This window comes from Zingiber officinale, chromosome 5B (genome assembly GCF_018446385.1).
Source record: "Zingiber officinale cultivar Zhangliang chromosome 5B, Zo_v1.1, whole genome shotgun sequence".
NCBI classification, from domain to species: domain Eukaryota; kingdom Viridiplantae; phylum Streptophyta; class Magnoliopsida; order Zingiberales; family Zingiberaceae; genus Zingiber; species Zingiber officinale.
The window spans coordinates 57,175,585-57,185,603 of NC_055995.1; the positions used below are offsets into that span (position 1 = coordinate 57,175,585).

A 10,019-nucleotide genomic window follows, 5' to 3' on the forward strand; every position below is an offset into this window, starting at 1 on the left:
ATTTTTATTTTAAAAATTTCCGGAAACAAATTAAGAAGTTTTAATTTTGTGTTTAAAACCTTCCTTGTATGGAGGGGATGGTGGTGACCGACCATTAATAAGAAAAAAGGATTTTTTTTTTTATTTTCCTTTCAATGGCAAGGAAAATTAGGAAGTTTTTATTAAAACTTTCCTTATTTGCCAAGACCAAGGAATATAAAAAAGAGGATAGAGGTGTCTCACCTCACAACAACAATACATCTTCTATTATTCCTCTCTTCCTTGGTGGTGGCCGGCCCTCTCTTCCTCTTCCTCTCCTATTCTTCTTCCCTGTATGGCCGGCAACATCTTCATCTCAAGGAGCTTGGTGGTGGCCGGATCTTGTTAGAGAAAGAAGGAGAGATAGGAGGCTTTGTTTCTTAGCATCTCTTGGAGCTTGGTTGGTGGCCGAAAGTTCTTCATCTCTTGAAGATAGGTGGTGGCCGAAACTTGCTTGGAGAAGAAGGAAGCTTGGCCTGATTCTTGTCTCGGTAGATTATCATCCACACGACGTCCGAGATAAGAAGAGGAATACGATAGAAGATTGAGAGGTCTATAAGCTACAAAAGGTATAACTAGTTATTAGTTTCTGCATCATAACTAGTTTATCTTTTTGATTAGATCTTGAAATACCAAACACAAGAGGCTAACGTTTCTTGGTTTCGAATTTATGATTCGAGTTTATGTTTCTTTTATTTTTTCGATCTTGTGATTCGATTGCTCTTAATGGTTAAACCTAGGGTTACTATAAGGAGATTAAATATTGAATTTCGTTGAAAGGCTATGTCTAGGAAGTGGTGGATGCTCCCATAACCAAGAAGGTCTAATGCCTCGCCATCTTTAACCTAGAAGCCGATCTCTAAAATAAATATTTAATCAAATTTGTAACATAGGTGGATTTGGATTAATAATGTTAAGCATCGTTTGCAATCCAAGTATAAACCTCTAAGAATAGATAAGTTGAATTTGGAATTAATAATGTTAAGTTCTGTTTGCGATTCCAAATTTAATTTCTAAAGAACACAATAGCTTGTTAGGAATGGTTCAGGACTTATATAAAATTTTTGTACAAGGGAACCAGTACGATATTCTGAGTAGCAACCAACAATTGGTATCAGAGCTAGGGTTTGCCTCTGTGTGTTTGGTTTTCAGTTTAATTATGTACATGTCATACATATTTTAGGCAGGATAATAGTAGGATGTGCAAATAGATTTAACTCTGTGGTTGCAAGCATCCTAGATCTAACTATTATGGCCCTAATATGATTGTGTGTGATTGGACCCTCGAACATATCGAGGGCATTTTATGTGGGTACATGATTGTATGTATTAAATATAGCAGGAGCTTATAAGTTTTAGGATTTTACATTTTTGTTTCGATCTAGATTACATATACATTCCTTTGTGGAATATAGGATCGATATATGTAAAATTCTATTTTTGTCGCGGATCATATCCTTGCGAGGTGTGGTACTATTTGTGGACCAGAGGCGCAGCGGAAAAAGAAGCAAGATAGATGCGGCGACTAGACCCGAATGCGGTGGCTAAAGATGGTAACAGCTAGGGTTGGCAGCACACAGTGGATAGTGATGGAAAAGGCCATAATATTTAGAAAATTGTTTTTCCATATTTATTGCTTTATTTACTGTGATGTGTGTGTGCATGGTTAAAATTCCTCACCTTAAATAACTAAGTGGGAGAGGAATTAGTAAATAAATTTCATGGTCTCCATTACTGGTTTGTAAGTGATGCAACAAACTTGTGTGTTGGCTCTGAGTGCCTCCCTCCACACTGGATGAGTTTGTTTGCTGATCACTAGATCAAACTTATTTTATGGATGGTTATAAGAAATTATTTAGGAGCGTGTGATCTTCTCCAACTGAAGGGGCACAATCTTATTTAATGGACTAAGTATCAAGTAATGGTATATACTTAGGCACATTTAATAGTATCCTCCCCAACGGAGTCACTGCTATTATTTGTGTGACCAAAGGAATACCAACTATTAATTTTATTTATCATAAAGTTAGGATGACAAGATAATAAAATTAATGGGTAAGACCCTCCTCTTACAAATGTTTGATTTTGTATACGTCCACACTAACATGGCATGTAAAATTCACGGTGTTTTGAGGTGTTGGTGAATTTAAATAGTATTGTTTAAGGAATCAATATTATTCTAAATTTAGATTCTTGACCAAAAGTTTATTTTATGATTCTTAGGATGACTTTCAACCCACTGGCTATTATTCTGAAAGAGAACAAACTTACTAGTTCCAACTACATAGATTGGAAAAGAAACCTAGACATTGTCTTAACTGTTGAAAGCTATAAGTTTGTATTGTTAGAGGTCTGCCCTAATATGCCTAATAGTGATTCTAGTGAAGAGGAGATTGAGTATCATAAGAAATGGGTCAAGGCAGATGAGATGGCGCGGAGTTATATTTGGCTTTTATATCAAATGTGCTGCAACATCAGCATCAGACCATGCCTACTGGCTATGACATGATGTACAATCTCAAGGAACTCTTCGGACACTAGAATTGGGCTGACAGGCAAGACTGTATGATCTCTAGGTACTAGAATAAAAGCAGGAATGAAGAAGCTGAAAGGCAAGTGCTTCATTTACAAGCAGTCTGGACATTTGTAGGCGGACTGTCCTCGTAGGAAGAGAACAATATAGGTATATCTTATTCTCTAGTAGTTGGAACATGTTTAGTGGTGTTATCTACGGGTACCTGGTGTGTAGATATGATAGCCACTGATCATGTCTGCAAATCATTGCAGGGGTTCCAGGAAACTCGACAACTACACGAAGGAGAAATCACTGTTTACATGGACAATGCTACAGAAGTAGCAGCTGTTGCAGTGGGAGATGTATATAGGAATAAAATATTGGTTTTAAGAAATTGTCTTTACGTACCAAGTTTTAAAAAGAACTTGATTTTAGTTTCTAAACAATACAAGGATTGATATTCTGTTTATTTATGATAACAAAGGTGTTATCAAGATAAATTGGGAAGTTATCTATTCTGGTACGTTCGTTGGCAATTTATATACTCTAAATCCAATAACTCCCACGATGCAACATATGAAAATTAATAACACATCTTCTAAATGTAATAAGAGAAAGGAACCTTCGATAATGAACCAAACATATCTTTGGCATCTAAAGCTTGGTCATATTAACTTGAGTAGGATTCAAAAGGCTAATAGCCGATGCACTCTTGGGTTCATTAGTGTTGGAAAACTTTCCAACTTACGAATCTTGCTTGGAAGGTAAAATGACCAAGAGACCTTTTAAGGTCAAGGGGTATAGAGCCAAATATGTGTTAGAACTGTTCATTCTGATTTGTGTGGTCCTATGTCTATCCAGATGAGAGGTGGTTTCGAATACTTTATCTCTTTTATAGACAATTATTCGAGATATAGATACATTTACTTGATGCGCCGTAAGTCTAAATGTTTTGATAAGTTTAAAGAGTACAAGGCTGATGTGGAGAAACGTCATGGTAAAAGTATCAAGACACTACGGTCTGATCGTGGTGGTGAATACCTCTTTGGAGAGTTTAGGAATTACTTATCATAGGTCGGGATTCAATCCCAATTGTCTGCACCTGGTACACCCCAACAGAATAGTGTGGTAGAAAGAATGAATAGAACTCTTATGGAAATGGTTAGATCAATGATGAGTTATTCAGAATTACCAGATTCACACTACAACAAAATCGCTCATAGACATCGGTTTTCCACCGGTGTCTATTTGATTTTCGACCGATGTCTATGAAGCCGATGTTAAAAGTCTGCCATTTTAGACATCGGGTTAAAACCGGTGTAGTATCACTTAACGACACCGGTCTTCGAATCGGTTATTAACCGATGTAGTATCACTTAACGACACCGTTTCATCAACGGTGTAAAACCGATGTAATATTGTATGTTAATAACACCAGTTTTGGCAGCGGTAAATGACCGATGTAATATTACTTTATAACACCGGTTTTACATCGGTGGAAAATCGATGTAATATGTATATTTTTTAACAGCACAGATTTGATTTTAAAACCGACAATAACAAAAAAAAAAACACAAATATTCATAAATTGTACAAATATTCTTCATTCAATAATATCCATAAAATACACAAATATTCACAAATTATATAAATAATCTTCTTACAACAATATCCATAAAATACCCAAACATTCTTTTTACATCAAAAGCTAGCTAATAGATATCAAAATCAAAGTATAACATTCTGTTAACACATCAAGGTACAACTGTCTCAAATGTAATCTAGCATGCATTCAGCCCACTCGAACCGCACTTTATCAATTTCAACTCTGGAGTACTTGAGATTTGTAAACTGTAAAAATACATAAATAATATATTAGTAAATCAAGACCAAAAATCATAGTTGAAAAAGTAGTAAGAGCACCAGGTAACAAGATGACTAATTTGAATGCTTAAAAAGAGACCTATTCATCATTTATCTCAACCACATCAATGCTTACTTCAATGCTTGCAATAAGGATCTTCAGTGATTCACAAGGTATCAGAAAGTTGAATTTGCAGTTACAAATGAAGTAAAAGAATCATATTCAGCTGTCAAAAGATAACTAGGTCCATGCTCTTAGAGAGAACCATACAAAACAAAATGAAAGGTTTTGAACATAAAAAAAAAAATGTTAGTCATGCCAAGACTGAGATCACTCATCTATCTATCATTTCAACCTAATAAATTAGTTACTTTGGTTTTACAAAGTCTCCCAATTGTGTAGGAAGATCACAGAAGAATATTCCTGATAAAAGTTAACTTTCTTTAGTAGAAACAACCAATAGCGCTATAACAAATCCAGGAACAGCAACCAACCATTAGTCACTAATATATGAAGAGATTGCAAATGGAAGTGAACTTAAAGAAACAAAAAGAGCAAATAAAAATCAACTAGACAGCAATGGATCCAACATAAAAATTGTGCAAAAACTAATAAATAATAATAAGGGTTACAAATCACTCCTACACAATCAACACTACACTTGCTTCCAACTAAGAGAGCCTATAATTAAACAATCAAAAGTGTACCAATAATTCTCCTTTCTGATAAATAGCTGTAATAATAAATCAAAAGCATAGCATGTTGTGCTCATATAGCTAACAATAAAAGTGAAACAAAAAAATATAGCTCTTGGGAATTAACTGACACGTATGGTAAACATGACCACCAAATCAAAGATGAAGTGTGTGAAAAATACCTTTGGTTTCTCTTCCTCCTTTGGTTTCAGTAGCTCTTCCTTTGAAATAGCTTTCCCTGCAGAAAATAATTCAGTCACTCAGCAGTCAGAAACATGCAAATATAAAACTACAAAACCGGTAGAATCTGGGCTTCCAAATGTACATGAAAAAATTTCAAATTCAATGTTGTGTCAAAGAACTCAAACCTTTTGCATCACGATATACTGGTTCTGCACTTTTACCACTCAAACTAGGATCCAAGGATGCAAATCTGGGACAAAAAAACAAAGAATAGTGAACATATATATACCAGTCGTGAAGGCATACTCAGCCGATGTCGTATCCTTTTCCCAGTCCTTCCATCTGTGTATCTGCCCAAGAGAAGATTATTAATGCAAAGTGGATACTGCAACAGCTAAACTAAATCATCCTCAGGCAATGCTATGGAATTATTCAGAATGATACATAATGTAATCCACTACTCTGTCACTGCAGATTCACCTTTGCTCTTCCAAGGACCATTATAAGAGCACTATTTACCACATGAAACTCAGCCAAAAAGAAGATCAGAATGTGCAACTGGTGCAAGCCTGTGGCAGTAATCAGTTGCTCCTTTTCCTACAAGTGATCGCAACTGAACATTTTAGTGAAAGCTTCTTAGATTTTGTTTACAATAGATTATTTTCAACCAAACAATCAGAGAATTGGAAGTTGCTGTGCACTACTCACTGGGGGGCATTCAACCACTGAATCACCAGCAGCTAAAATCCTACGCTTCAGGTGTGACTCCGTCAGCACCAGCGTGAGCAGCCGCCTTTTATTTCTGCCAGTTGACTCTGCATCAGGGCGACATGGCAGCATAGAATCTGCAACTTCCTTTGGCACGCAGATTTTCACGATCTAGTCCTGACTAAATGTCAACAGCAAGGAGATGAAGCCGAGAATCATCAACTCTGCGAAAACCACAATGGATCACAGAGTTACAGTAATTCATCTATTCCGGATACCATGCACGTCGAAAGAGTGCTCCAATTTAGGTATGAACTTTCTGGTTTTACCGGCTTTCACCTTCTCAAGAACTTCAAAAAGAGTTCTCTTTTGCCTCTTGATAAACCACTAACAACGAAGTCAAAGCAGATGTAACTGTCAGCCATATGAGAAAATGATGCTAATGCAGGACAAGATGGAGTAGCATAATTCCAAGCTAGGAAAAAGATAAGCCATTCAAGGATCTGAAGTATGAAATTATCAGGACAATTTCTCACTTGCAGCCCCAGACATTCCAGAAACTGAAAAATGATTAATCTTTAAGATATAAACTGAGAATTTATAAAACCATGCTTCCTCGTGAAACATGACTGATAACTCGTAAAGAAACCGCTTTCGCTTCATTTAATTTCTTGATGTTACTGATAACTCCCAAAGAAACAACAAAGCAAAACAACTTTTTGTATTCGCAAACCAAGTTCATCCTGATCAAGATAGTTTAGATTTTTTTTTCCCAATACATACATACATAGATCAAGATTGAGACAAACGCCTCATAATTTTCCTTTAAAAATTATAGTAAAAAAAATAAATTCCTGAGCAACTTTCTTGTCAAGAAAAATACCCAAACACATATCAGACAAAGTGAAGCTCTGACTCACCTCCCGGACATGATGAAGTCCCTTCTCCAGCAACAGGGAGATGATGATGATGGCCAACTCAAAAATTGAGCAATCGACCTGCCTATCCGTGAGCTACGCCATAGGACTCAAAAATCGGCCCGGCGTCGAAGATAGAACCCTCAAACGCCATGCCTTTCTTAGGGTTAAATCGGCCGCCCATGTTCCTCGAGAGCAACAAGAAATGGAAATTCAAGCTAACATCTTTGCTTTTGGAGTAGTTTTACTGGAAATAATCAGTGGAAGACCTCCATATTGCAAGGAAAGAGGGTGTCTGATAAATTGGGTAAGATGCATATTTGAAAATATTTGATACTCAAAAACAACATCAGCTTCTTGTAACAGATACTGAGGGCATAAACCCAAATTTGTTCTTATTTCCTACAAACTTCCGATAATCATTTGTTCCATGTAGTTTAGAAGCTTAATTCTCAACAAGCCCTCTAATCAGTTCATACAATAGTCAGGGTAAGTTAAAGGTTGTATTACCTCTATTTAGCTACCTTATCACATCCCAACTGAGGAAACCATAGCCTCGCTGCAAATCACAAGTTTCTTTCAACATTATCTTCCCTTTGGAGATTCATTAGTTGGAAAAGACATAACATTGTTTGCCCTTTGGGTTCGCTAGTCTCAAGATATATCCTTCTTGATCCAACAGTTTGTGATTCATATTAGTAGATTCATGCTATATATCCACGGCTCATTGTTCTTCTATGTTATACAGGCCACAAAGTATCTTCAAAACCCAGAAGAGATAAGTAAACTAGTAGACCCTGAACTGAAAAACACAAAGTCAGAAGACCTCGCGGGTTACAGTTAGCCATGTGCATGAAGATGGGGGTCTAAAAGTGTATATCTGGTTAAGTAGGGTCATACTTGATGGTAGATGTACAAAAAAAAATTGGTTCTCAAAATTCAGAAAATACACTTAAACAATAAAAAAAACTTAGTTTAGAGTCACAAAATGAACCGGTTTGCTATGAAACAGGAGCCCAACATTTAAACAATCAAAATAAGGATTAGTATTGATTACCCATTTATCTTAATAGGTTAGGTTAAATTCGAGTATCAATCCTTTAATCCTAAGGTTACCATTTAAGATAGCTTATCCAGCCACTCTACCAACATTTAACAAAAGCATAGCATCCGGTTTGTATTAAAAAATCATAGCAAGCACGAGTTTGTAAATCACGAATAAGTATTGGCAACATAATAGGCAATGAATGAGCCATATTGGAATTCAAGCAGGACAAATTGAACTTGAGATTAAGTATTGCATAAAGAAAGAATTGGATTTACCATATCCTTCCATAGAGATAATTTGTAAATCACCACCAAAATAGCGAGCATAGAGACGACTAATTGGAAGCCCATAACCATAACCAGCCATAATTACTCCATCTGAGCTTCCTTCATCGTTTTCCTCGAGTGGATTTTTAGCAGTGCTATAGAGATATGTGAAAATCTTTGGAAGACCACTTCTTGGTATGCCACCCCCTTCATCTGATATCTGAAATAATTGATAGCATATCAAGATCAGTATTCCAAAGCTAGAAAAACTAGATGATTGATATGTAACAAGAAATTCCTCGAACCATGAGTATTAACAAACAGAGAAATGCCATAAGATATAATTTAATGATATTAAGAAGAAGATAAATTACAAAAATTAGAAAACTTTTGCATTTATCCGGGTGTTATACTTGTATCAACAGCAGATGCTGATATACATGTTGGCAGTAAAAGATTTTCAACAGGCTCTGATGTATTCTTGTATGCATATAGTCAGATATAGACAAAGTGGAAGACTCTTGGATTTCACATAATCATTGTCTGGTTTAAAAATAACCAGTAACAATGAGCCCCAAATTCATGAAATATTTGAGAATTTTCCAAACTTTCATTTGTAATAGTTTTCTGATAAATATGATTAACAACTTTAAAGAGTGAGGAGTTAGTCCAATTATGTTCTTCAATGTATAATTGTTCTCTGTCTTGCAAATCTACATCTGGTGGTTCTGCAGTATCAACACTTTTCAAGAAATAAAAAATGCCTGCAAGACATCAGTAACTATCAAGAATTCCCAAAGAAAATATAATTTAAATTCATATTTTTCATCTTCACTACATCTAGTTTCTATTTTCTAGAGTACCTAGTATTCTGTGTTAAATTCAAATTCTGCAACTTGCCAAGACAGCATGAATTTTTAACTAATCCTTTCTTATTCTTGAAGTATTGCAATCTTGCTTACCAAGCAGAATAACAGTAATTGAAGATTAAGTATTTATTGGTATCGTACCTTTATTGTAACATCTTCAATCCCATCAGCGACAATAATTCTGACAGGAGGGGCATTCTTATCAGAATTCATAAAACATTCTTGAACCGCACGCAGAGAGTTTTTTACCAACTCAAAGACCATAAGGTGCAAATGAGAAGGAACATACCTGGTCCACAGTAGCAAGTTGAAAGAAATAATCAGATAAGTCATAAATATACAATATCATCAAAAAATTATTTATACAGTAAGGATGTGAACCTCAAACAAAAAGAAAATTATAATCATATTACTCTGAAACGAGAGGATTGGTTATACTAATTCCTCCTCCTCGCGCTCTCCCCTGCCTTGTGTCTCTTGGGGAAGCACGAGTTTAGGATGAGGATCATGGCCTTCATGACCTTCTACGGGCTGAGGACGGGGGACCTGCGGCTGATCGCTAGGACTGTGCTGCCGAAAATTTTCTTGGAGAACCTCCATCTGCATGCATGCGAGGTGCTGAAAGGGAGGCGAGCTGTTGTGCTCACCACCTTGCCGAGGCTCATGGTGGAGGGATTCTTGAAGGAGTACTTAGAGGTGGGGGAGGTGGTGGGGGCGGAGCTGCAAGTGGTGAAGGGCTGCTACTTCACGGGGGTCATCTCTTGGCCTGACAAACAGAGAGCTCTCAGGGACATGGTCAAGGCCGGTGTAGCCATTGTGAACCTCTCCAACGTCCACCACCACCAACTCTCGGCTAAGGTTGGACCTGCATTTCTTTCGATTCCACGTTAGTCGATCAAAGATATGAGTTAAAAGTGATTGTTTTATTTTTCAGAA

At 36.5% G+C, this 10,019-nt stretch overlaps 1 protein-coding gene and 2 long non-coding RNA genes across 3 annotated transcripts; 1 reads left to right on the forward strand and 2 right to left on the reverse strand.

The window, feature by feature from the left end:
• Positions 1-4,345: 4,345 nt before the first annotated feature.
• Positions 4,346-6,017, reverse strand: LOC121987420. Its single transcript, XR_006113576.1, has 5 exons — positions 5,984-6,017; positions 5,756-5,872; positions 5,461-5,625; positions 5,275-5,330; positions 4,346-4,384 (listed from the first exon to the last, which is right to left on the reverse strand). It is a non-coding gene; the product is annotated as an uncharacterized LOC121987420 (long non-coding RNA).
• Positions 6,018-7,082: 1,065 nt separating this feature from the next.
• On the forward strand, positions 7,083-7,695 carry LOC121987421. Its single transcript, XR_006113577.1, has 2 exons — positions 7,083-7,207; positions 7,649-7,695. It is a non-coding gene; the product is annotated as an uncharacterized LOC121987421 (long non-coding RNA).
• Positions 7,696-8,096: 401 nt separating this feature from the next.
• On the reverse strand, positions 8,097-9,391 carry LOC121987422 (pyruvate dehydrogenase (acetyl-transferring) kinase, mitochondrial-like). Its single transcript, XM_042541218.1, has 2 exons — positions 9,225-9,391; positions 8,097-8,434 (listed from the first exon to the last, which is right to left on the reverse strand). The coding sequence occupies exons 1-2, from the start codon at positions 9,345-9,347 to the stop codon at positions 8,165-8,167; spliced, it is 393 nt and encodes a 130-aa protein (XP_042397152.1). The 5' UTR covers positions 9,348-9,391; the 3' UTR covers positions 8,097-8,164.
• Between the last annotated feature and the right edge of the window lie 628 nt (positions 9,392-10,019).